General features: G+C 39.5%; 4 protein-coding genes across 9 annotated transcripts; 1 reads left to right on the top strand and 3 right to left on the bottom strand.

Moving 5' to 3' along the window:
• Nucleotides 1–1,608: 1,608 nt before the first annotated feature.
• Nucleotides 1,609–6,475, bottom strand: Dhit (Double hit). The gene is made up of 7 exons (XM_068291068.1): nucleotides 4,518–6,475; nucleotides 4,095–4,439; nucleotides 3,943–3,951; nucleotides 2,579–2,656; nucleotides 2,450–2,511; nucleotides 2,097–2,385; nucleotides 1,609–2,030 (listed from the first exon to the last, which is right to left on the bottom strand). The coding sequence occupies exons 2-7, from the start codon at nucleotides 4,391–4,393 to the stop codon at nucleotides 1,946–1,948; spliced, it is 822 nt and encodes a 273-aa protein (XP_068147169.1). The 5' UTR covers nucleotides 4,394–4,439; nucleotides 4,518–6,475; the 3' UTR covers nucleotides 1,609–1,945.
• Nucleotides 6,476–7,388: 913 nt separating this feature from the next.
• On the bottom strand, nucleotides 7,389–10,137 carry LOC137576315 (ribosome biogenesis protein BOP1 homolog). The gene is made up of 5 exons (XM_068289339.1): nucleotides 9,949–10,137; nucleotides 8,593–9,895; nucleotides 8,042–8,532; nucleotides 7,678–7,973; nucleotides 7,389–7,622 (listed from the first exon to the last, which is right to left on the bottom strand). The coding sequence occupies exons 1-5, from the start codon at nucleotides 10,042–10,044 to the stop codon at nucleotides 7,469–7,471; spliced, it is 2,340 nt and encodes a 779-aa protein (XP_068145440.1). The 5' UTR covers nucleotides 10,045–10,137; the 3' UTR covers nucleotides 7,389–7,468.
• A 190-nt stretch (nucleotides 10,138–10,327) lies between these two features.
• E(Pc) (Enhancer of Polycomb) lies at nucleotides 10,328–26,397 on the top strand. 6 transcript variants are annotated; one of them, XM_068289336.1, is made up of 11 exons: nucleotides 14,548–14,640; nucleotides 15,888–17,263; nucleotides 17,330–17,465; nucleotides 17,534–17,772; nucleotides 17,849–18,003; nucleotides 18,620–18,787; nucleotides 18,849–19,039; nucleotides 19,112–19,578; nucleotides 19,650–19,768; nucleotides 19,835–23,517; nucleotides 23,575–26,397. In XM_068289336.1, the coding sequence occupies exons 2-11, from the start codon at nucleotides 17,111–17,113 to the stop codon at nucleotides 24,846–24,848; spliced, it is 6,585 nt and encodes a 2,194-aa protein (XP_068145437.1). In that variant the 5' UTR covers nucleotides 14,548–14,640; nucleotides 15,888–17,110; the 3' UTR covers nucleotides 24,849–26,397. The 6 variants fall into 6 exon arrangements, 5 of the variants coding, with proteins under 5 accessions (XP_068145437.1, XP_068145438.1, XP_068145436.1 ...); XM_068289337.1 differs by having other exon boundaries at nucleotides 14,599–14,661; XM_068289335.1 differs by lacking the exon at nucleotides 14,548–14,640 and adding an exon at nucleotides 14,701–14,974.
• Nucleotides 11,658–14,080, bottom strand: aft (adrift). The gene is made up of 2 exons (XM_068289165.1): nucleotides 13,482–14,080; nucleotides 11,658–13,419 (listed from the first exon to the last, which is right to left on the bottom strand). Exons 1-2 carry the CDS (start codon nucleotides 14,034–14,036, stop codon nucleotides 11,800–11,802), a joined length of 2,175 nt encoding a protein of 724 aa, XP_068145266.1. The 5' UTR covers nucleotides 14,037–14,080; the 3' UTR covers nucleotides 11,658–11,799.
• Nucleotides 26,398–27,531: the final 1,134 nt, after the last annotated feature.

Genomic DNA, 27,531 nt, shown 5'->3' with positions numbered 1-27,531 from the left:
TCAACACTACGTCACATTTTTATTTTTAAGGGGATTTCTTATTGGTTGTTAAAACAAATGTTAACTTTTGCTTATATTTCGTTCACTGTTTTAGTTTTTTTTGTTTTTATATTTATAATAATTAATTCGACAACTTTGTTTTTGTTTTGCTAAAATGTAAAGTTAACGATATAATTTTGTTAATTTCATTTTCTTTAAGGTAATACTGCTTAATGAAGGAGAGTAAATGAATTTCCACTGTGTAATAGTGTGTGTGTGTTGTGTTGGTGTGAATGATGAGGATGAGTGAGGGTGTGCGAGTGTGTGTTTGTGTGGGGAATTGAGGAGTCAATTATTTGGATTTTCTTTTCGTATTAAACGCATCTCTTTGATATATACACACATATCTTGCAGAGCTTTTGTTGGCAGTGATATTGCGAAACGTTTTCTTTTGTTTCTATATGGTTTTTTTCTTTGTTTTCTTTTCACATTGAAAAACTTTAAAATATATATATGTATAGTAGTAGAGAAAGTTTATGAGAAAGGGTTTTGGTTAAAATCTTCTAATTTCGTAAATGCCTAATGGGCAATATAACCTTGCATTTGGTTGAGATTTTCGCTTCGTTCAATGCTAAAACTAGTTGAGAATTGCAACGAAACATAAAGAAAATGGAGATTGGGAAAGCTTCAACACATTTTTGTCAGACAATACTACTGTATATAGACACACAAACGGGAATTCTGCAAGGATATATAATTTTCGGCATTGCCGAAGTAAACATCGTGATCTTTGGTTTTAAAATCAAATCTATATAGGGAAAGACGTGTTCATAGACGATGATGGTCACTCCACATATACATACTATACAGTTCAATAGCTTTACATATATATGTATTATATTGTATGTGTATGTGTCTGGTTTCAACTGTAGGTGAGGCCATCCAAATACTTGCAAAATATTTTAGCCCTCAGCTATTTATTCAATTCTAGACTTTACCACATTTGCAAGTATTTAGATAGAAAGTTCGATTGCTATGTACTTTTTTCTTGTGGTTGTTGTACTTGGATTGAGTTTAAGTTATAAACATTGTCTTGATTTATATTTAATGATTTTTATTTTATATTGGTTTTTAATTAAATCTTTGTGAAAACTTGCTATATTTTTAAGTTTTTGTTTTTTTTTTTTTTTTGTTATGTTGTTGTTCTGTTGTTGTATTTACAAAATGCTTCGATGTCGTTACTCATATGTATGACCTAAAACGTTTTCAAAACTAATTAAGTTAGATATATATATACATATATATATATATAAGTGTATATATACGTTAATATAAATGTATGTAATACGTTTTTTAAAAATGTTTGGTTTTCGGTTTTGCAAATTTTCCTTTCTTTTGGTTTGTTTTGTTTGGTTTTTTTTGTGTTTGTTTCATTCAATTTGATTAATACATCTTACGAAACTAATATTACAATAGATGCTATTTGTGTTTGCTCGTTTTACTTGATCGCTTGAAAAAAATGCTTCATCTTCTTCTATTTCCTCAAAATACTTTCAACCGAATTTTGTATTTGTTTTATATTTTTAATTAACAACTAATTCTTGTTTGTTTTTTTTTTTTTTGGGGGGGTTTTGTAAATCGCCCAGTTACGTTATTCTTTGGTTTGTTAACGACTAGAACATACTTGTAGTTAGAAAAGAAGGAATCCGTTTCACATTAATCCAAATATATATGTGCCTAAGTTCTTGGATTGTCTCCAATAAGCCGCTTCTGCATGCAAAATGATTATATGGATTCTGATTCTATTGAAAATGACTGGCTACATATTGCTTAAATCACTCCAGAAGCGGCTTTCGACCTTTTCTTTGGAGGCAATCCAATAAATAATACTCTAAGAAAAACAATAACAAAAATCAACATATCGCTATCGTCAACATCATCATCCCGACTATCACCAACCAATCCTCTAAGTGGGGCTATCCGCATTGGATCCAGCATTCGAATTGTCTTGCATTTGAGCGAGTGTCTTGAACTTTTGAGAGTTTAGGAATCTATCGGCAAAGAAATTTTAATTAGTAATCCGACAAATGCATATATAGAAAAGTTTTTCCACTCACCTCGGATATGAGTCTCTGTGCATTAGCGTATAGATCTGTATTTGAGCTTCGTCGAATGTGTGCGTCGTTGGCTCAATCATATTGCGATTGACTATTTCGCGTACTCGCGAATCCAGTGACACTTCGCGCGGTGACAATATCGATATATAGTCCTCATATATCAGGCGCGCCTTTTCCTCGACCACTTCGGCGCTGTTCTCCTTCTTAAGGTCCTCACAGGCCAACCAAAATAAAATATTCTCTTCACTGAATTCGCTACGCAGAAAGTCCCTGAAAACCTTACGGCCAGCTGAAAGGAAACAAAGAGTTTTGATCATATCTATTTCACATTAAATAATATATTGAATACGCACTTGAATTCTTCATTAATTTGTCAAAGCTTTTGCCCCAGCTTCGGATTTCCTCTAATGTTGGTCTATAAATAATAACAATGAGTAATTAAATAGACTAAAAAATTCATTCCTTGTAGGAGAAATACTCACTGTTCGCCATCTAAGAATTCGGAACTAACGAGATCACGTTTGGTCGGCGCATTTTCATCGGCATTTTTAATGGCAAGACTGCAAAAAAATAATCAAACAGGTGAATATAAACAAAAGATGTTTCATAAATTAAGATATTAGTGAGTTACTTAAAAATAATAGTTTATCAGTGATTTTTTCTAGCTATCTAGTTTTTATAAGATCGAAACAAAAACCATCAATCGACCGAGTATACTAATTAGAAATCTGCCATTGTAAAAAACTCAAAAAGAAAAAGTAAAATAATCAAATACAAAACGTAATAAGCACAGCTCAAGGAAAATAAATGAAAAGACAATTTGTTAGCATACTTCTTGGGATAAATATGAAATAATTAGTTTTATTTTAGCATCACTTTGGACCATTAAAATAATGTAGCATACTTTTCGGGCACACTTTAAATCTTGCATTAATTTGTTAATTAATATCCAAAGCAAACAAAAATAACAAAATAAAATAAATCTCCAAATGTTTTGGTTTTTTCTACGTATTTCTAAGTATTTTTAAACTCATAAAATTTTTTAAATTAATTCACATTAAATTAGAAAATATTACAGATCGTTTGGTTTAGCTCACTTAGAAATCAGAATGTCTGTCATATTTGTCCTATGAACTTTAAAATATCTTTTTAATTGAGAAAGAAAGTAATGAAATTGTTTCAGAAGTAGTTAAAGGTCACCGAAAGTTCTTATCAAAGATGATATTTTTTTGGGAACCCTTCTGTCTAGATTTATATACTGTCCGTTCTGGTTCACTCTAATCGCAAAAGGTTCCATAAAAATATAGATTTGCGGGTGTATATCATATCGTCGTCGAACTTGACAAAGCTTTGTTATCTGTTTGCCCATTTGCCCAGTTATCAATGTGCGGCTACATATGTACATATCAATGTGTGTACATGCAAACATACAAACATACATACATATGTATGTGTATGTATGTACTTATGTATGTATGTAATTTGTGAATCAAATGACATGACCAACTCCTTCCCATACATACATATAGAAAGGCGCGAGGGCAAAAAAAGATTCATTCACCAAAAAACTTGCAACACGCGGCGAGGTGGAAGAAGCCTCCACGAAACACACACACACGCTCGGACACGAACCCATACATATGTATGTATGTATGTACATAATATATACTTGAATTTGATTTGATTTAAAAAGTGCCCTTAGAAAGCTTTCTTTCTTATGATTACTTTTTTTGCCGTTCTTCTTAGCGCTCCCGAAAATTGTGAATGAATTCAGAGAGAGCCAAGGAAGAAGAGCGAAAGCTTTTCAACCATACACAATGATAAAAAAAAAAGAAGCTGAACTTACCACTTGGCCCTATTTTGTTCGATTGGATTTGGTTTTGGATGATGTTATTGCGTTTCCCATCGAGCGGCATTAGAAAATAGATAGGAATTGATTGTTGTTGTGTTTTTTGTTTAGTTGAGGGTTAACTGAAGGATAATTGAGCCAACACTCACCAGGAGCAGGAGCAACAGCAACACCAGCAGAAGCAACACGGTTTCTGTGATTGCTGCCGTTGCAGCGGAGCATTCGATTCTTGCAATACATTTGAGGTGGCAATGACAGTTGTCACAGTGCCACCGCCACCGCCACCACCTCCTCCAGTCCCGCCCGCTACTGTTGTTGCAGATGGACCACCGCTGCCACCGTTGCCACCATTGTTAGCGCCATTATTGGAGGCAGCTGTCTGTTGTGATGATGCAGTCATGCCGCGCAGACGACAACCACTGGGTAGCTCGGATACAGTGCAGGACATGCTACAGGAAGCGACAGAGAGACAGACGGTGTGACAGAACAGAATGCTGAGTGATGATATTTTCCTTTTTAGTGTCGTTTTCTTTTCAGCTTGAAGTGCCTTTCACTTGACTAACGCCACTTACCTGCCCTCCCAAAGTTCGAGTTGATGTTGGCGTTGGTGTTGCCACAGCTGCTAGACCGCCCACTGCCACTGACCTACCGTTTGTCGTCGTGGTCGTCGTTGTCGTTGTCGTCCCTCGCCCACACACTCATATACACGCTCACTTGGTGGTTGTGCCTCTTCCTCTCTCTTCCTCTCTCTCTCTCTCTCTGTTTTGCTCACAGCAGCAGCAGTAGCAGCAGGGCAGGCGCGTTTGTTTATAAGCTCGCAGGAGAGTGCCAGCTAAGTACCGTTACGTACGTATTTATTGCTCTCTCCGCTCACACTCTCTCGCTTTCTCTCTTACGCTCACTTTTCCTGTTGTTCTTTTAAATATTTTTTTTTTTCGTCTTTTTTTCTCCGCCTCCGTATTCTCAAAATGCTAAAACTCCGTTACGATTTTACTTTGATTTTTCTTTCTTTTTTCCGAACTAAGAGCAATTACTTTTGCCTTTCGTTCTTGCTTTGGGGGCGGGGATGCAGCAGCGCAGGGCTTAGGTGGGCGTAAAATTATTGTATTTTCCTTTCCGTTTTTCGTTTTGTCGTTTTTTGTGATGTTAAATGCAAATGTCACGACATAGCCTCCGTTTTGCTTTGTTAAAGTCGCAGTCCTAGAGGTATTTCGTCTTCCTGTTTTGCTTGCGTGGGCTGGGGGGGAGGGACCTTTTGGCCCGATTTACATATTCCAATTGAATCTGTGGCCCTGCACCAGGGACAACATTACGAAATTTATGAGCAGCTGGAGCTATGTAGTTGTTAAATATTTTTTGTTGTTTTCTTGTTTTAGTCATTACACACACACACAGACATATTCGCGCACACACACATGTTGGCTGGCATATACGATTGGACACGCACACGACCACGCACACACACACGCACACGCTCACACACACGCACACTGAGGCGCTAGCAGGCACCTTTCAATTGAATGGCTGGCGGGGCGTATGCGTGATTTTTCTTTTTTTTTTTGTGGTTCAGCCTTTTCCGTTGGCCTGATGGAGCTAGTTACTAGTTAGGATTAGCTTAGTTGTTGCATTTATCATAAAATGTATCTCGAATTATTATTGTTCACACACACACAAACACAGTTACGGACACACACACACACACCTATTGACTCTAGTGTGTGCTTTGGTTTTTGTCGGTGGTCGTCGTCGCCGTCGTCGACGTCGTCGTCGTCGTCGTTTTTGGGCGGTTGGGGGAGGGCGTGTGGGTGTCTGTATGTATGTTTAGGAGCAACGAGTACATACGAATTTTTGCCTGCCACTGCCACTAAAATATGTGTATTTTCTTCTTTTTCTTACTATTATATTTGCTTTGATTTTCTTGGATTATATTCGTCGTTACTTCGTTTATGATTATCGGATACTAAAAACTACACGGGAATTTCGCAAAAAATATTTCTCTTTTTTCTCAAATCATTTGACTTGATTTTTGTATCTCTTTAGCCTTTCATTTAGCCATATTTTGTGTTCTTCGGGCTCTGCTTTTACCACACATTTTCACAAATTCATATTTTACCTAGCTTTTCCTCTACATACACACACGCACACACAAACACACACTCAACCACTCACACACATTATTTGTTTTCAGTGGTTTTCTTTATTTAATTTCCTTTTCTTGGTTGTTTCGGTAATTGCCAAAAATCGCCTCACTAAAATCCTCGAGCACAAGTGTTTTATTATTTTTCTTTTAATTATCTTCTTTTTCCTTTATTTTTAATTTTTCTTCTTGTGTGTGTGGTATATTTTACTTTATTCTATTTTGTGGGAGAACGTTTTCTCTTTGCTCTTGGGGCAAAGGCAGGCCACGGACTGATTTTCCCAGCCGTGGCAGCATTTGATTTTTCCAATGCGCGCGCTCCTCCCCAGCGAAGCAAAAAAAAAAAATTCAAAAGATCTAGAACGGGAGAGCGACCGATATGGCAGAGAGCGAGCGAGCGAGAGAGAGAGAGAGAGTAGGACGGCAAAATGGAGCCATCAGATGAGTGCAAAGGTGGACACGGAAACATTACGGAGAAAGCTTTCACAAATAGCTATACAGTTAAGTTGGGGGTAAGTGAGTGGGAGGAGTGCCTAAGCTTTCGATTGCCAGGGTTGTATTCAAAGGAGAATTCAAAACAGATTATCGGGACGGAATGAAAACGTTTTTGGCATTAGCCATTCAAAAAAAAAGTAATAGAATCTAAAATATTTACACTATTTCTTTATTTCAAAAGTCCAAGAAATATTTTGTGTCGGAATTGGAAGCGGAAGCGGTAGTTGATCTATAAAAGTTTGAATCGTTCCCAAATCCTTTGCTAAGAGCTCTTAAATAACATAGATTAATATTGGTATTTAGGAATAATAATTTTATTTATATAATTTAATTCAAAAAATCACAAATAAAAATCAAATAATAACTTTAAAGTGTCCTTTGTGTCGTTAAATGGAAATTTTTGATGAAGTTTTATTAAGATTGACATACAAAATTAAATTTATTTCAAGTTTAAAACTCGAATATTTGTGCAGCGCCGTCAGTCCTTTGGAAGATCCAGCGTGTGCCTTCTCTTCAGTGTTCTTCTGTGTTGTCCAGCAAGTTTGAAACTAGCAAAAGAAAAATCAAGGTGATCAATTATTAAAGTCTAAGAAATTATTGGCTTAGTAATCGATGATTTGTTTATTAAAACAATTTAAATAAGGAACTTATTTTACAGCTCAAAACTATAAAAACTTTTCTTTGATATCATTTTGTTTGAAATTTATTCTGTTATGGCCCCATAGCGACAACTATTATACTTTTTTATATTGTCAATAAATTGCGTCTCTTTATTAAAAACAAAATATGTATGTTGATATTCATTTAAGAATTTCAATTAAAAATTAATATTTATTGTTATAGTTACTAACAAATTTATATAAAACATAACGTTATACAATTTGCTGTCATCTATGTATACAGTCGTATTGTGCAATCCGCTCCAGTTGAGAATACCCAAGGCTGTACAGGATGCCAGCAGACATCCAGGACACCAAAATCATCACGTTTCTCATGAGTCTGCAGTTTCTTAAGAGGCACAATCAAAGGATTTTGCAACAGATCGCTAAAAACAAAGAAAGCGATTAGTTTATTTCTATAATTGGAAGGTTTAAACTTACTTGTAGACCATGCCATGGGAGACAATGACCGCCTGATCATCACTACCGGAAGCAAAGAGCGGATAACGTAAATGGAAAGCCACACTGCGCACTGCATTGCGATGCAAGCGCATGGTTTGATATGGTTTGGTGGACAAATCCAAATCAAACCACAACATTTTCTTATCATAAGTGGAAACCAGTAAATTATCGCCTTTGGGATGTATAGACATGCCCGATATCCATTTGGAATTGGTAAGCAATTTCTTGATCAGCTCCTGCTTAACCAAATCATAGATGCGTATATTGTGCTGAGTCTGAGGAAGTAACAGAAAAGATAAATGCATGGGATTGTAAGAATATACTTTCTAGGCCTGTTACTTACGGCTACAAAGAAGCAGGGTTTCACAGGATGGAAGAGCACACATTGGATCAGGCCCTTGCTCTTCGAGAAGGGTATTTGAGAGCGTCTCTTGGACAATTGATGTATGAGAGCCGAACGATTTGCTCCCTCAGGCATTACAGTGGACAAGTAATCACCACGTCCATGCCAGGTAACTTGACGTATAGGCTTAAAGTGATTAATTATAACACGAACACCCTTTTCCTGTTCAGCGGCTTCGGCCGTGGACCATTGCACAGCCGTCTTGATCCGTTCGTTGTCAATGATATCCTGATTGGAAGGTTCCTCGGCCAAGAGGTCGTCGGTCTTCTTGATTAGTAATTTGTCACCCACTTTCGGATTAACCAGCAGCAGGCGACTGCCAGTGGCCACTGCAATAATCGACAGTTTGGCATTGGGACACCAGGCCACACAGCGTACCACATCGTCTGTTTCAATTGTTCGAATGCAACGACCGGTGGCAATTTCCCAAACTAAGAAAAAGAAAAACAAATTATTATAATTGCATTGCATATGCCATCTGTTAGACTTACTCTTCACTGTCTTGTCATCGGAACCAGAAACCATGTACTCGCCCTTTGGCTCAACACTAACAGATCGCACCAGATCCGTATGGCCACGATAGACCAGACTTTCCACAGTGGGGAATGGCTGCAAATCTCTGGGTGAGGGCAGTTTAGGTATAAGGTATTCCGCATCAATGTTAAGCTTAACTCGCTTGGCACGTGGACATAGATACAGATCCAGACAGCGAAGGAATCGTTCACGTAGGTAACGTGAGTATGCGGGAACCTCTCGTAGGGATTTAAACTTCTGTGGCATGAAATGCAATTTACGTTTATGAGGCTCGTCCTTAAGCTTAAGCCATTGCTTGGTCTCCTTTTCATCGAAAAGATATTCCGGAGGTGGGTTGTAAGATTCGGCATGACCAGGTAAGTCTCGTTTGGGTGCCGACACGGGATCGTGAATGCGGCGCATTTGCTCTCGTCCAGTATCCGTTTCCCAGAGCATATAGAATTTCGGTCCACGTTTCTGTTGCTTCTCTCGTTCCACTTCTTCGGTTGTCTTCATCCAGCCCATTTTTAAGGCGTGGACCATGCGCGACACACGCTTCTTCTCGGACACTGAGGGCAGAAAAGATCTCTTGTGATCCGGAACATTTTTAATGGGCATTTTCTCCACTTCCGATGTGAACCATTCGATCCAGGGTTCATACTCTTCGTGCTCCGCATTCGGTATGCGAGCGGAATTGATGCGTTTAATTAAAGCTATGTCGGCATCGCTGAGTACAACTTCTTGACCTGTCTGTGGATCCTTGACTGTGCGCCAGAAATCTGGATCCTCAATTTTTCGTAAGAAGTCATCAATTTGATCTCCCTTAATGGGTTTAATAATCTTGTTGCCATCCCAATCATAGCCAATGTGTTTGTATTCATCATACCAATGCATTGGTATGTTGCCCACTGTATTACGTATGTCCTCTTCATCTGAGGTATCAGAGTCCTCATACTCCTGCTTTGAAGGATCGCGTACCGGTAGTGCCGGGAGAGGAGCAACTTTATTATTAGCCTCGGCTTTAGAGCTAGTTGTGGGTTTCTCCTCTACCCTACCCTCCTCTACATCATCAGCATCATCATCTTCTGTATTTTCTTCCTCCTCTTCGTCAACTTCTTCTTCATCTGAACTTTCTTGTTGCCCTTTCTTTCTGCCCACATAGTTGCCTTCCTCATCACTTTCAAACTCCAAATCCTCACTACTATCTGACTGATATTCCTGGTCTATACCCTCGTCGTCTGTGGAATCCTCACCAGGTTCTTTGACGGTTTGCAACAAGTCCTATGAAATCAAAAATTAATTTCAAATTATTTTGTATTTTCTTGATTGTTTACCTCTTCTTCTGCATTGTCCGATTGATCTGACCCGGAAGCCCCTTCATTAGTAACCTCATCCTTTACTTTGCGTTTTCTATCCTGTTTTTTGGTCATCTTTCTTTTAAATTTAGATAGAAAAAAAAACAAAACTAAGTAGCGCGGGTGCACGTGTTGGTGGGCAACTTTAGTGATGGCAAATCCATTACCTCGATAACACTTATCGGGGAGTCCGCAACATTGTAGCAGTCATGTTGGACGTATTCACACTTACTTTCGGTTGAGTGGCAACGCTGCATGTTACTTGCGTGTGCATGCAATTTGTTTATAAACAATTTGCATATTTAGTTAAAATCACTTGCAAAATAAATATCACATGCTCTTGGAAACAAGTGTTTATACTCTCTACTTTTGAGCAACAAAATCAGGTTTTTGATAATTAGCATTGTGTTTGGCAGTGTGAATACGTTTATTGACTATCGATCACAAAATATCTATTCGTATTATTTGGAAATTGGTGCAATATAGAAAAATATACATAATATATCCTCACTCACCCACACATCTTGCTTGTAAGATTAGCTAAACAAATATCGATTCGTAACGCAGCCGCGAAAATAATTATATTAGTCACTCCAGCTGGAAATCCCATCGATTTGCAATCGGAAACAAACACCCCCGCATCCCGACCACATCCACACACGTACAAACATACATACACATACAATACATTGAGGGCAAAAGAAGGAAAAAAATAAAATAAAATGACTGCACCACGACGTCTCCGTAAGGAATTAAGTGATTTGCAAGATAGCACAATAAAATCGTTTCGTGATATCAAGGCAGATGACGACAATCTGCTGCGTTGGACAGGGCTTATTGTACCCGATAATCCTCCATATAACAAAGGGGCCTTTCGGATAGAAATCAATTTCCCAGCCGAATACCCCTTCAAACCACCAAAGATTAATTTCAAAACGAAGATCTACCATCCCAATATCGATGAGAAGGGTCAAGTGTGCTTGCCCATCATTAGCACGGAAAACTGGAAGCCGGCAACTCGTACGGATCAGGTTGTTCAGGCACTGATAGCCCTAATCAATGATCCCGAACCGGAGCATCCACTTAGAGCCGAATTGGCTGAGGAATTTCTCAAGGATAAGAAAAAATTCATGAAGAATGCCGAAGATTATACCAGGAAACATTGCGAAAAGCGTCCGGCAGATTAATATAATCCTTCGTCTTGAGACATGGTCGTGGAGTTAGTTAGTTGCTGATCAGGATGCGGAGCAACTTATACACACACACACGAACACACATACACCCTCTAAAAATCAAGTGAAAAGTGAAAATTATTTACTTAAGAATGAATATAAAGTAGAGAAAATTGTTCCGAAATGTTATTAACAAATTGTGTTTTAAAATTTCTTAGATATTATTTAATTTATATAAAGAAAACAAAAAAAAAAAAAAAATTGTGTAAAAAACAAAACAATTCTGTTTCATATTTAATTTTCCCCCAGATTGCTTATGTAATTGCATTAAATGATATAAAAAAACAACAAAATTTCAATGATGTCAAGAAATGTACGTAAAATTAATTATAACAAATCTGCTGAAAACTTTGCAACTTTTTTACTCTTCTTAGTCCAAAGCTAGAAGCACACACATACATATGTGGTCTATATATATAGTTCTTAATATCATTTTAAAAAGATAAATTGCAAAAGTTTTTTGAAAAACAAAATTATTTTATTTCACTATGTATATATCATAATTACTATGAGTTTGCTGAGTTTCTTTTTATAATTTTAAAATTATTTGATTTGAAATTCATTTTATTGGTTTCACTTGTAAGACTATTATCTAATGTTAAACTACCATGCTTAGATTGGTCTTAGACTCTACTGATGCAGTGTTAGCCGAGGGCCTGGGAAAGGAATCCTCGCCGAGCATATTTCTAAAGCAGGCCAAAAGCAGATTATTATTATGCTGAATGAGAGCTTCGCTAAATTGATTCTTTTGCAAATATGTTATGTCCATAAAGCTGTGAATGGCTTTTCCATCATTAGTTTTGGTCTTTAACAGATTAAGCAATTGCTCTGCAATGTCCAAATCTTGTTTCAGGCCATTTAAAGTAATGGAAGTATTATTGATTAGCATTTCATTGAATATCTTTTCTCCGAGGACTAACAACAGGGAAACGGCATAATGGCTAAGAAAAAGGAAATTATCAAAAACAATTGTCATTGGCTTTTGATTTAAAACTATTTCTATTAGGTTAACAAAAAACTTTTGCTGGCCTTGGTGGAAACTTTCGTTCTCTTGGGGCGACTTGTAGTTGATTCCAGTTTGATCAGTAGCATTTAGCAAACATATGGAATTAATTTGCCAAATCGGATCCATTTCAAAAGTGTCCAGAAGACGGAGTCGTAGAAGCAGAACCCGTTCAGAGGCAAAGAGACTGCTCTGCAATTGTTGGACAGGTAGACCCCAAGAGACCCTGAGGGATCCATTGAGGGATTCATGCTTATAACTAAAAATGGCATTTGTGTTGGGGCACTTTTCCAACTGATTCAATTCACGACGCAGGCAATACATTTGCTGGAGAATATCGCCCTGTTGGATTTTGGCACGCTCTGTATAGGAACCACCATAGAAGGGTACAAATTGGCCAAGAGGCTTATTTAGACTCGCCTTGTTCGCCACCAGACACAGATCCTCGGCCAAGGGACGCACTTTGTACCGATTGTAATACATGGATGAGACCAAACCGCGCAAATCATGCAAATGCTGTGTATATACCCGATCATTGGACTCATAGGCATAGATACTTCCCTCAATGGCATCCACCTGGAGTTTCATAAACAAACGGCAAGCAATCTCGTGTTGGAGTATAAAATCTTTGGGTATATCAGCTTTGGCAAACAACGGCATGACCATAGCATCTTGAGGATTTGCCAGTTTTTGAAGCATTTCCTCAAGCAATCGGGTTAAACCCAAAGCCTCTTTTTGATAATCCAAACAGATGACATATACTTCGGAATTACCACGCTTCGAGGTGGCTGGTTTGTAAAGGTTAACATCCTCGAAGACGCAATTAAGCAGGTAAAGCAATGAAACACTGCAAGCCTCGAAGAGTGTAAACATCTTAATGACAAATGTTCCACCCTTTTTCAAAATGCTCAAGGCAGTAATAATCTCCGCAATGAAGAGACGCTGGACAATTTCTTCTTGGGATTCAGGTTGTTGAGCACAATCGATAGAGCCATCGGCTGTGATGAGATCCACCTCCTGGTCTGGGAAATCTTTTATACAGCGTTCAGTCATTCCCTTAATATTGGAAACATTTATTAGATTTCCCGTCAAATCTTCATGAAAGATCCAGTGATTCAAAGTGTGGAAAATAAAGCGATCGTCGGTGACCATTTCAGTTAAGGCATTTCCCTCATAATAAGGATTAAGAGTAGTTGAACGCCAATTCCATTTGATCTATAGGAATAAAAACTGAGAGTTACATTTGTGGCCTGAAATGCGAATATTTAGATACTCACCTCATCCTTCTGATATTTGGAGTGCAAATAATGATTAAGAGCAGCTATAAAGGCGCCAGGCGCTTCGCAGAGATGCACCGTGTTAAGCTTTGGCTGGCTCACCACAGGATAACGATGCAGAACCTCAAAAAATTTGCACCACGCGACGGTTACGAATTCTGCTTTTGTTTCATTTTTTAAACGCCAGGACACTTCTCCGGAAGGATCTCGACGATTCGTATGTGAGCTCCATTCCTCAACTCCATAGTCGTTGAGTTTGCTCTTCACGGCATTCAAATTATCTTTGAGCGCCAGCAGAGTCGGGAACTGATAATATTCTCCAAAATGGGGATTTTGCTTCTGCAATTGCCATGCCGGTGCATCTGCCTTTGGTGCTTTTGGTTTTTGATACTGAAATTTCTTGCCAAATATTTGCTCAATTTCTTGGTGTAAACTTAACTTTATGGGTGGCATCCTCCACCGAAGCACTTCCTTTTCGTCGAAGGTGGGTGGCCAACGAGCGAATTGTATGCAATTTTTGTTTTGAATTTCAATTCTTGTGCGTTTCCCAGGCATAGACCACCATGTCAATAGCAGTGACCACCCTGTGAACTCTGAAATCTGGTCACACTGCACACACCCTGTGGAATAGTCCGAGTAAAACCTATCGAAAATCGACATTTCGGAGCAAAACCTATCCCAATATTATGCATTTATCGATTGATCGAGTGATGCTGGGTCTACCATTATTTTTACTTGACTACCACTATTTTTTTTGCTAACATTTAGAGCCACTGAGCCGAATACCTTTTCGGACCAATGTAAGATTTAACAGCAGATTAATCCGAATAATGTTTGCATTTGCCATTCAAATCGCCAAAATGACAACACAATTTTTAGGACAACATGGAAATAAATAAACAAACAAGTTGTATGCGAAACGTTTTTTAACAATGTTCCCAATGTATGCTTTCAATTTCAGTAAAAAATTCCCTAATTTCTATCAAAATGGTCAGATGAATTAAGCAAAAGCAAGCTAATCAGATCAAAATAAAATAATTTCAATTGCAATTCGACTCTGATGACTCCGAAATTTCAGTTTCGACTCCGAAACGAACGGCCACATCGTGATGGCCATGTAAAACGTAAAAAACGTGTCCCGCTGCTGAAAACAAATTTCGTACGTTTTGTGCTAACAAAAGTAATTAAATATTGCAGAAAACGCTGCAACTAATTCAAATTAAGTGAAAAACAGCAAATTCCATGCATAGCTAAGCTGTTTAATGCAATAAAAGTGCAAAAATTATGTGCGTGAAAATTTTTTCATAAATCGATTTTCTTGTTTGCTTCGGTTTCGGAGTTGACGAAAAATCGGACTACCAAGCCGACACAAAAAATCGCGTAATGAACGGCGTTGGCCCATGAAATGTAAAGGCCAATCAAAACAAAATTTATTAACGGCGCTGCGGAGCATTACAAACAGAATTGTTTATTCTGTTTGTGTGTGCAAGTGTGTGTGTATAAAATATAATTGAACAAAAATTATTTTAATCAATATACCATAATTAGTTTTATTCAGTAATTTATGTAGTTGTCTATAAAAATAACTAAACACGGCGCCAAGCCGCCGAGCCGTAAATAGCAACGCCGTTGCTGTCGCATCAGTATGAACGGCCTCGCACTCTTCGGCGTCGTCGACATGTCTTCGGCTCGGCCGCCATTATTGCTTGCTTCTTTCCAGCAAAAAACCACGCTATAATTCGTGAAATTTTGTGTAAATTTTCATGGGAAATTATCAAGCAAATTTAGCTTGCAGGTGTGTGAAAAGTGTCGGAAATTGTGTAAAAAAATCATCTAAACGCTAAAGTGGCATTGAAAATGTAAAATGATTAAATAATTGTCAAAATAAAAGCGAAAAACAAAAAAATTCACATGAGAGCGAGAGAGAGACTGAGTGAAAGAGCGAGAGAGACAGTGTAAAGAGGCGACGATGGTTTTTTTTTTCTTCTCCTTCTCGTCGTGTTTTGCGCTTCGTCTATATATGTATCGCATTTTTTTTTCATCTTAAATTCGCCGTATATGTTTGAAAATGTTGAAAATCGCCGCGTGTGTGTTTGTTTATGCCGCCTTTTTTTTTGTGTGTGGCATTTTTCAATTTTATGCGAAATTTTTGAATTAAATGTTAAAATAAAAAGTAATCTTTAGAATTGTAAGAAAGTGTAAGGAGCATGGAAGAGATGAAAAATGACGAAAATGCAAAACAAACAAAACAAAAGACATGATTGTTTTTCGCGCGCGGTATTTTAAAGTTGTTAGTGTGTGTGTGCATGGTATATGTGTATGTGTGGATATTTTACCTATGCATTTGTATTTGTGTCTTGTTTACTCACTAGTTTTTTCCTGTCTCTTTTGTTGTTTTTCTTGCAGATTTTTATCAATATCAAAGATAACGACAAAACAAAAAATAACAACAAACCGGAAAACTATATAAATCAGTATCGGCAGTATAAAAGAAGCAGCACAGCAATAATAATAACAACAACAACAACAAACAAAAACAAACGCAAACAAAAAAAAATATCCTCAACTCTTTATTATATTTAAATTTTCTTCGAATTCACTCCCCCAAAAAATGTTGATCCTAAAATTGAAATGTTGAAATTGAATCAACGTAATTATGCCAATTTACATAATTTTTTCGATTTCAAAGTGAAAAATGTCGTCGACACAATTGCTGCTTGCGTTATTGTTGTTGCTACCACTGCATTATTGTTGTTGTCGTCGTCTGCTGCATAATTGCCAAACTCTAATCTCATTGGTCATCTGTCTGTGGCTAACAGCAATCGGGCCAACCCACCAAGAACTGCTGGAGGTGGTTGAGGAGGTGTTAGAGGGGGAGCAAAAGCAGACCCAGGAGAAGGAGTTGAAGCAGAAGAACCCGAAGCAGCCGGAGAAGAAAAAGGACGACCAAAGACAGGCCGAAAAGTATCTGGAAGAGCCACCACCGTATATAGCAAAAAAAGTTGCTTCTAAACGGTCGGCGCCGTCGTCGTCACCCTCTCATTCTCTTCATTCCCATCAAATAAAAGTCAGCCAAAAGAGCCAAGAGCTTGAATATAAAGCCAGCAGCAGCTGCAGCAGCAGGAGTAGGAACGGCAGCAGCAGCAGCACTACGTACCGCCCGGAGGCAGTAGGCACAGGGGCTGCGTTAATCAGCTGGCAGAGCCGCAGCCACAGTCACCGCAGCCCCGGTGCACAGGCCCAGCAAAAGCAACAGCAGAAGCAGCAGCAACCACAGTCTTTTGGGCTGTGTATTCTTAAGTCTAGCATAGAACCTCCTCCATCCATAGGACAACACTCCTTTATTAGTAGCAGCAGAAGCAGCATCATCAGAAGAACAACGAAACGAAATTGGAGTACCATCTTATTGCCAGAAGTAGGAGTAGTAGGAGGAATCCAAAAAGTAAAAGAGTTTGAAAAAGTAGCAACCAGTAGCTACTATTGGTTAGCTGCTTTTTCATCATCTGTAGCCACTTAAGAAGCCGCCACCCAAAATTCCACTTAAACAAAACCACACAAAACACAAAATAAAAAACAAAACAAAAACAAAACGTTCCATACACTCACACACAATAACAAAAACACACAAGATGTCGAAGTTATCGTTCCGTGCCCGCCACTTGGATCCGTCCAAGCAGATGCCCATCTACTTGGCCGAAGAGCTGCCCGATCTGCCCGAATATTCAGCCATCAATCGGGCTGTGCCGCAAATGCCCAGCGGCATGGAGAAGGAGGAGGAATCAGTGAGTTTATCTTATTTCCACAAAATGTATTAATTGTTTTTAATAATAATTTTATTCTTCCCACAGGAGCATCATCTGCAACGAGCTATCTGCACGGGTTTGATCATACCCACTCCCGAGGTTCTTCAAACAAATCAACCCTTCTATGATGCCTACTATCCGCCGGATTATAAAATGCCACGCCAAATGATTCATATGCAGCGTAAGATCAAAAATAGTCTTTTAATCCCCTCTCGATAAGAATATCGAATTAATTGCCTATCTTTGTAGTGCTTGGTTTGGATACTGAAGTGCCGGACTATGATATGGATAGCGCCGATGAGGAATGGCTAAATCAACAACAGCGTCTGGATCTAAACGAACTTAAATTCGAACAAATGATGGATAGGCTTGAAAAGAGTTCGGGACAAACTGTTGTTACCCTCAACGAGGCGAAGGCACTGCTGAACATGGATGATGAGACAAACATTGCTGTCTATGATTATTGGCTCAACAAACGGCTAAAGATGGTAAAAGTCATTCAAATACCATTTTGATGTTACTTGTGAAAAGAAATTAACATCCACTTTTCATTCCACCTTCCAGCAACATCCCCTTATACTCACTGTTAAGACAGAGAGTCGTCCTGGCGCTAGCTCTAATAATCCATATTTGGCATTTCGTCGACGAACTGAGAAAATGCAAACCCGCAAAAATCGCAAAAACGATGAGGCCTCCTATGAAAAGATGCTGAAGCTAAGGTAACCCAAATTAATGCAACTTCTAAATATAGTAGCTACATTTTATGCCAGTTTTCATTTCGAAAGTTTACAATTTTGTATTAAAGACTGCTTTTGTTAGTTTTTTAGTTTGATTAAGTTTATCAATTAAACATTTATAAATAGTAAACATACTTCTATAATAGATTTTGGAAGTTTTTAAACTTCAAAATTTTTTTTTTTTTTTTAGACGTCGTAGTACATATGTATAAAACAATGATTTGTGTTTGTTTTTTAAAAAGAATTATAACATTGTTGAAATGTTTACTATATCTAAAATCAAAATTTTAAACTTATATTCCAGCAAAAATTCATAATTTTTATCTTTCTTAAAGTAATGTTTCATTTTTCATAATGTTTCTCCTTTCCCATTTTCTTTTTCATAATTTAATTTAATTTGCTCTGAAATTTTTAACCTTTGAGTCATTGAATAATTTTAAATTTTGTTTTATAATACTAAATAAATTTCGACTTGATTACGAATCGGAAACTATGTAGATGTTGTAGAAATAGATTCAATTCAATGCCTTGTACAATGGAAATTTATTTTTTAACCCTTTTATAAACACAATTAAATAATTTGTTTTTTTTTTTCTAGGCGTGATCTACAACGTGCCACAACCATATTGGAAATTGTGAAATGTCGTGAGGAAACCAAACGAGATCACTTGAAAACGACAGTGGAAATATTCGAGAAACGTGTAGAATTGCGTGACTTCAATGGTGCTGTGTACAATGAGCTGAATGCTCAATATAAGAACTCGAGGTGAGTCCAAGTAAATTGTAATTAACATTTGATCTTAATTTATGTACTTGCATTGTTGCAGACCCGCGTATAGTTCAATGTATACGAATCAATACTCACAAGGCTCACAAGTAGCAGTTGGAGGAGCAGCCTGTGCTGGGCAAACGTCAACGGGTGCTTTATTGGCTGCAGCAGGAGGTGGCGCCATGGGTGTCCTACCGGCAATAGCAGCAGCGGCATCGCAGTACCTGACAGCGTCTAATATGACAATGGGTAATAATTACATTAATCTTTTACTCTCTAAACGGATCGTAATTAATGCTTAATTACATTTCGATTTTTTAGATAACATTAATGCTGGCAGTGGAGGAGTCAATCATGGCAGCAGTTCCCGCAAGGAGAAGAGGCCGTATAAGAAGCGTAAACATAAATTGCCACGGGATAAACATTCTCATCAATCGCAGCAACAGCAGCAGCATCAACAACAGCATCAGCAGCACCAGCAACCTCATAATCAACATTCACACACACAACAGCCGCATTCACAACAGCAGCAACAGTATTTGCCTGGTTTGGCTCAATCTTCGAACGCATCAGGCGCCTCCCCTGCCCATCATTTATCGCATTTGCATCATTTGAATCGTCAGAGTGCATCACCAGCCGCTGGCATCGATTCAAATGTTGATAGTGAAGAAGATGATTATCTGGGTAGCGGTGGAGGTGGAGCCACCAATGGCAATCGCATGGGATCCGAGAGTGAGGATGAGGCGCCATTTGCATTTAGACGCAAGCCAACTTGTAATTACCTGCGGGTAAGTACATTCTCGACACTTAAAATATGTAGCCTTCTTTAAAATAACTCTCTTTTACTTGCTTTTATTAGATACGTCAGAGAGAGGGCCAATGGCCCTGGGAAACACCTGATGATGAGCTGGAGCCGAAGGATATTGTGTCGGCCGATGCCAAATATCGTTATACGCTTACATCTCTGAATTATCCCAGGTATAAGGAAATAGGTCGAAAGGGATTGTTAATAGCTTTTTAATCCGCTTGCTTTTTTAATCCTAGACCCCGCTGCATTGGATTTGCCCGTCGACGACTTGGGCGTGGTGGACGTGTCCTCTTGGATCGCGCTTCAACGAATTTCGATGAATTTTGGTCACAATTGGACTACACCGTAATGGAAAGTGTAGTTACCGACAGCTGCAGTAGACCGAAGCAGGTGAAACATGAGCGCGGAGAGCAACAGCTGGCTAAGCCGTGTTCGCCACCCACAGTTGTGGATCTGGTGCCTAAACCGGCCGCTCTGAATGAGAGTAATAACCAATTGTTGTTGCCGCCTGATCTGGTTAAGAAAGAGGCGTCAATAGATGCGGAGAAACCTACCCTGCCTGCAGAATCAGTTGGGGATCAGAACAAGAACGTTGATCAATATGAGGAGGAGGAAGAGGAGCTGGAACACGATGAGGATGAATTGCTCACAGAAGATGAGAATGTATCCCGTTTGAGTATATATAGTTCGGCTGTGACGTTGCCACAAAGTCCTCATGATTTGCGTCTAAAGAGACGACGTCGTCTGCGTCGAAAGAAACAACAAATGAGAGAAATGAATGCTGCTAAAAGGATGAAGGCTGCTGCTACAGAGGATACAAATGGATTGGGAGAAGGAGCGGCAGCTGGAAGCATGAAACCTATATTAAAACCCCTGCCCAAGTTATATTTACATCGTTTGCTCATGGCAATGAATTCTTTTGATCGTCAGCAGATCAAGGAAGAAAATGACAAGGAGCAGGAGCAACAGCAGCAAGCAGCGACGACAGATGGTGAAACGACAAGGGATTTAGCTGTAGCGGATTCTGTTAATCAGGATTTGGAGTCAGAGATGGTGCCGCGTGTTAATCATCAGCATCAACACCATCACCACCGTTCCAATAACAACAACAACAACACCGTGTTGAACAACAACAATAGTAGTAGTAATAGTAATATGAATAAGAATGTTAGCATTAGCGAAAAATTCAATGTGATAAAAATGGAGGCCCAGGATGATGAGGATGAGGATGTTAATCAGCGGCATGATCTATCAGAGGCAGTCAGCGGTAGAGATTCTGCTTCTGTGATAGATGAGCAGCCGGTGGCCTCCACATCGGCAGCAGCAGCAGCCGCCAGGGCGGCAGAAGCAGCAGCTGCCGCTGTTGCTGGAGCAGCAGTTTCCGCTGGCTCTCTGGAGTTGGAGGAAGTGGCCAAGACGATAAAACGTGAATTAATCGATGCCGATGACTCCAATGAGCCATTAAGTAGCATAAGAACACTAGCCACCGGTTCCGCCTCGAGCCAGCAGACAACATCTCAAACTCAACTGGAGCCTGATTCTGATCCCATGGACGATGAGGCCGAGGATGATGTCAATCTGGCGCAATTGAGTAACATAATTAGGCATACGGCTGTTAAAAAGGAACTGCAGGCTCAGCAGCAAAAGCAACAACAGGAACAGTATCACCGGGCTCAGGCTCGGGAACGTGAGGAGGATGATTACAAATTCACATCATCCTCAACAACATACAATCAGATGCCTGATGTTATACGCTTGAGAAATCTTCGAAATGCCAGGCACTTGCATATCGAGGCCCCGACTCCTCCCATTGAAGATGTGGGTCTCGATATGGACTACCTGGGTGGACTGTCACCCACCTCCAGTCAACGTTTGGATATCTGCAATGAATTACTATCTGAGATTCGTCGAGATTGGTTGCACTTTCGACCGAAAACGCCCACAGATGAGCTATCCGATGAGGCGGAGACCGATGATATGGACAGTAAAAACGTAAGAGTGGTGGATTGGACACAGGATACTCCCATTAGCGTAGAGCTAAATCGTCTTGTCGACGACAGACGTATCCAGGACGCGGATCCAGAGGCTGGCTCCTATTTCCTGACTAGCGCATTTAAGTTCACAGATCTCGATTCAGATGTACAGCTCCTTCAACCGGTAATTGCCGGCCAGCAAGATGATGCCCGTGGCAGTAGTAAAAGTCCCAATTTGTCGGGTTCCGGTTCCGGTTCTGCTCTGGAATTCAATCTCAGTGGCGGGGACTCGCTTAATGATATCAACAATCTGTTGGGCGATGCCGATGAAGATGACACTGATGAGCATATGCTGGATAATATTCTACAGGAATGCGCCATGGATGATCCCAAGGCTCTTAATCAGGCCACTAACTTTTGGAATGGCATTTTGGATGGCGAGGCTGCTGTCGATGAGGTGGATGAAACAGCTGCGGATCAACTCCTCGATTGCATGACGGAAAAGAAACACAAAATTGGTAATGGTGGTGGTGCTGGAGTTGGAGAATCTGCATCCAGGCGCGCTGGACGCCAGCGAAAAGCAAGATTAGCAAATAGCCCAATAGGTAGTTCTACATTCACAGTATGCCCAACGGTGAATTCTCTTCGAGAGAGTGAAATCTTCTTTAGCCAGGTGAAAGAGGTCACCAAAGAGGAGCCAACACAGGCCACAGAAGAAACGGTGGTGCCATCTTTGGCTAGTATGCTGCCGGTTAAGGAAGAGAAGGAAGAGATTACTACATCGGATGTAATGGTGCCATCGACTCCATCCTCTATACCCGTTGTGGCTACTCCTGTTGCTACAGTCGTTCCTCCTCCGCCCCCTCCATCACTTATTCACATACCCGCCCAGATTATTAGCCAAAAACCAACGCCACCGACGCCAACAAACCCATCTACACCAACTCTCACTGCAGTTTCAGTTCCGGTTCCAGCTCAACCTCAGCAGCAACAGGTGACTCAATTGCTGAATCAAATTGCGCCTCAGATTATAGCCCGAACGGAATACAGCGGTGGAGCAGCTGTTGGTGACATTGTAACCATTACACCTCATCTGAGTAGCACTCCTTTGACGACATCGTCATCCTCTGCGTCATCGTCCTCCTCTGCCACTCTGACGGCTCAGCAGCAATTGCAGCATCAATTGGCTCAGGCTCAACTTCGGAATGTAACTGTGCAGCAGAGACAAGCTACGCCCCAACAGCAGCAACAACAACAATCTGTCCAACAGCAACAGCAACCACAGCAACAGCTTCTCTTCCAAATGCAGCGAGAGATTAGCACCACACCTATGATCACCTCGTCCACACGATCCCTGACACCGCTCAGTGCTGGCACTGGCAATCATATGATCTATACCACCAGCAGCGGTGAGCTTATCTCGACCACAAACTCTGGCCAAAAAGTCACCTACGCCATACAAAAGGCGACACCGGGTACTGTTGGTGGCGGAGTAACTGCAGCCGGCAATGCCGTTGGAGGAACCACAATTGGCCCTAACACAGTGATAACTTTGTCCAACGTAAAGCTGCAGAGTGAGGATAACACGGTGGTTGGTGGTGGAACTGGTTCTAGTGTGAATATCATCAATACGGCCAGTGGACAGCAGTTGGCCGTGCACAGTATAGCGGGAATGCAGCAACAGCAATCGACTCCACTCATGGTCACGGCTCCAACTCGAAATAACGTTCAGCAGCAGCAGCAACAACAGCAGCAGCAACCCCAATTGGTCCAACAACAGCCAATTGTGTGGCGACAAGTGAGCGGAACGAATACCGCTGTGGCCACCACAGTTGTGTCCACCACACAGGATTCATCATCGCCAGCGGCGGTGGGCAATAAAATTCTATGGACAAGTAGACCCACCGGCCAGCAGAAGCGCCAAGTCAATGGACCTGAAAATACAGGTAAGTCTGGGAAAAAATGGGGAAAAAAATGCCAGAACTAACTAACTTTCTTTGCAGACATCAACAAATTGTTGCTTAATCGCAAATTCTCTCAGCGCAAATTGGTTACACAAGCCACCGGAGGACAACAGGCGGGCCAGCAGCAGATACAATTGACAAAACAACAACTGCAGCAATTGGTGCAGCAGGAGGATGATGATCTAGTAGCCACCACCACTGGGACAGTGGGTGAGGAAGTCGATATTAGTGCACTACTTCACACATCTGAAATGTACGATCGTCAGGGAAGGCAAAAGATTATCAAAATGTCTGCCAATTCGGCAGCAACCATTGCGGCAAATCACAATTATAGTTTGCAACCGGCTCCAGCTTTAATAACCACCTCTCAGGCGGCACCCGGCCAACAGGCCAATAAAATATTCCTTACCAGCAGCAACAGCGGAGGAGGGCCCCTGGCCATTGCCAGTGAGTTGCAATTGGTGAAACGTCACTATAAAGAGCTACCGCTGCCCAATTCCAATCTCAAGTTAAATTTCATGAGCAGCAGCGGCGGAGTCGGTGGCGAGACAACAACAACTACATTGGTGACCCAAGCTCAACAGCAAGTGGGTGCTACTACAGTCCTACTAAATAAGACAACAGGAGCTCAGATACAGGCACAGCAGCAGGCAGTGGCAGTAGGTACTGGTCCGCATCAAAAGCTAAAAATGGTGACCACTGGGAATTCCCAGACTGGTGGCGATAAACGAGTCCTCTACACCAGTTTGTTGAATGTCAAGCCGCTGCACAAGAACAACAGTGGTCAGATGCAAATGCAATTGGGACCAGGGGGCTTGCAACAAGTATTGCGTGGACGAATCAATAATTCGGCCATATTCACCAGAACGCTTCCGCTGGGCACCACAGTCAATAGCACGGGGGGTGGCAATGGTGGTGGCGGAGCAACGGCAACCACAATAAGGCAATTGGTTACCACAACCTCCACAAATAATGCCAATAATGTGAGCTCCAGTGATGGCGCTATCATCAATGCCAAGGATATGGGCAAGACTCTAACTGTCGAACAGGTGATAGCCAGCGCTAATAATGGTGGCGTAGTTCTGCCCACCAATCAGGCAACTAACAACAACAACAATAATAATAATAACAACAACAATGGCGGAGGAGCGGGCGGAGGCGTGGGTGTCGTCGATGTTGGTGGTTCGGCAACAGTTAGTTCCACCACAAGCAGCAGCAATGCAACGGTCGGAGGAACTGGAGCTGGAGCAGGAACACCAACAGCAGCAGGAGGAGGATCAGCTAGTCAAATGACATCCACCATCAATAGATGAGACGAGGAAGCTAGCTAACCTCGAGTTTGCTCACTGAATTTACCCTTGCCCAGCGGCTCATCATCGCTCAATCTGGCCAATAGTATGCCATGTCTGATGTTTGCCCTGGATCAATTGCTAAGGCCTCAATGCTGTTGTGCACTCTGTACGGTTGGAGGCAAGCAGGCTAAAGCCTGAAAAAGGAACCCAAAAGGAGGAACACACACACACAGAGAGAGCCCGGAATCCCCCAGCATCAACCACCAACAATTATGTAGATTATAAATAGAATTTCATTGGAAACTCTCCATCTAAATATGCTATCCAACATTTATTTATATATATACATATATAGGTATGTATATATTCGGTGTGAATATGTTGAGAAACTACAAAATTCAAATTTGAAAATAGAAATTCTAAATAGAGGCGGGACGGCATGAACTGTGCCGGATCGATCACTTAGTTGGGCCGTCTCACTTGCCGGTGTGTGACAACAAAACAAAAAATGAAAATTCCTTTTCGCACTGTAGTAGCCGCATGATTCGTCGTCTACTTTGCAAAACCTAAACAAAAAAACAATTTTAATTAAATTTCTTTACCCGTTTTCTATATAAATATATATGTACAGCGCAAAGAAGTAAACAAATATATATATCTGTATATAAAGCTCTTTAGATCTTATTTTTCAAGATCGCCCATGATAAGACGAAACACCTTTTGGCCCAGGCAAGAGATGGCACCTAAGCCCAACTGAGAGACTGATGGGTACATAGATTCATTGCCCTCTATCCTCTTCTATGCCACCTAGCCCCTGCCCCAGCAAACTACAAAATAAAAATAAATATATATATAAAACTCATGTGTTAAATAGTAACGTGTATATATATACGATTAATAATTAATGATAATATTAATTAAACATAATGTTTAGTAATATAAATTAATGTTAATACTTAAAAGAAAGCAAACAAAATTTCGGTCGCATTGATGAGGCCGTTTCAGAATCACACGCTTTAGCAGAAACTGGCCTAAAGCAAACAAAAAAAAAAAAACATAAAAACTAGGCCAGACTGCAAAACAAAAGAGAAAAGATAAAAAACACATTTTTCAATGTACGTAAATTTAAATTAACTTATCTTGTAATTTAAACAAAACACAAACAATGTCCTCCTCCCCATACACACACACACATACTTACACACACACACACACACACGAACATACATTAAACTACATTTAGTTATTTTAACTATCAAATGTGAAGCAACTTGAAAAAGATACAGATGAAGAATGCAGGATGAGAGAAAAATTGAGGGAGGGGGCAAAGGAGCGAGCTACTAGCGTGGGGAGTTTCTAGGGTAAGAAGGGAACGACAGAAGAAAGTTGGGGAGAGAGTGGTGTAGTGAAGGAAAGAAGCAAAAACACTATTATTATTTTTTATACAAGGTAATACTTTTAATTATAATTGCAAGAGAAACATGCTTATGATATGCAACCCATTATAATAATAATAATAATACTATAATTATAATAATAATAATATTGAGTAAATATTTTAAATCCGAAACATTTAAAATTTATAAAAAGAAAACTATTTGTAGCCTGTACTTTTTAGTATGTAAAAAAAAAAAAAAAAACACAAAAACATTTAGTCACTTAAGTCAGCAGGAGCGATAATAAAAAACAAGTGGAAAACAAATTGCAAAAAACTTAAAACACTTAAAAACAACATACACAGCAACCAACAAAATGCAAATCGATTTAATAAAAAAAAAAAAAAAAAAAAAAAAATATTTTACGGCGATTTAAAGTAAAAGAACGAAAAAAAAAAAAAACAAATAAAAAAGAAATGTATTTTTATTTCAAAAATTCAATTCGATCTTCATTTTGGATTACGATTATGATTCTCATTTGGATTATGTTTATATTCCTTTTTTTTTGTTTAGGTTGAATTTCAAAACTTTCTTTCAGTTTCTCACAAATGGCAAAGCTTTACGAAACACACACAAAAAGAAAACATAACCGAACTTCCGCTATTGATAAATACAGATAGATACATACAATTACAATTACACATATATCCCATTTTTAGATATATGCCCATGTCTATATAGTTGTATAGGAAATGCATGTTTGTACCTTGACTTACATATGTGTATAAAAAACGAAATTTAATAACGAAGAACACAAAAAAAAAAAAAACAGAAAAAAAAACTATTATGAAAAGTAAAAACCAAGCAAAGAATTAAGTAGTTTTGGCATAAGAACACTATCGTATATGGAGTTATATATGTAGAACTTTTTATGTTTCATGTCGATATATAATAGAGTTCAGGCGGAACGCCCCAATGCATCAACATAGTTCGTTAATATAAGATTGGTGTACAAACGATTTAAATTAATTCATTATCTACTGGGTCTAATACGTCGGGTCAGTATATAACAAATCAAGAGCCATGAATCCAGTACCCTTAAATGTTGGTTTTTTCAAAATAGTTTGCTTTTGAAAGTATTTACAAATGATTCTTGACTTTAGCCAACATTTTCCGGCTTTGTTTTTTACTCAAAATTAGGAAAACGGAAAATGTTCATTAAAGTTGTGACTGTTTTTAATCTTTAGTTTTTCCCATTGAGTAAGCGACAATTTCTATATCGATGTTATATATCAACTGCAATATTGTTACTCAGTTTTTCAAAGCTT

The sequence above is a fragment of the Drosophila tropicalis genome, unplaced genomic scaffold (assembly GCF_018151085.1).
Source record: "Drosophila tropicalis isolate 14030-0801.00 unplaced genomic scaffold, ASM1815108v1 contig_593, whole genome shotgun sequence".
Lineage (NCBI taxonomy): Eukaryota > Metazoa > Arthropoda > Insecta > Diptera > Drosophilidae > Drosophila > Drosophila tropicalis.
This window is presented reverse-complemented; position numbering and strand designations above follow the sequence as displayed.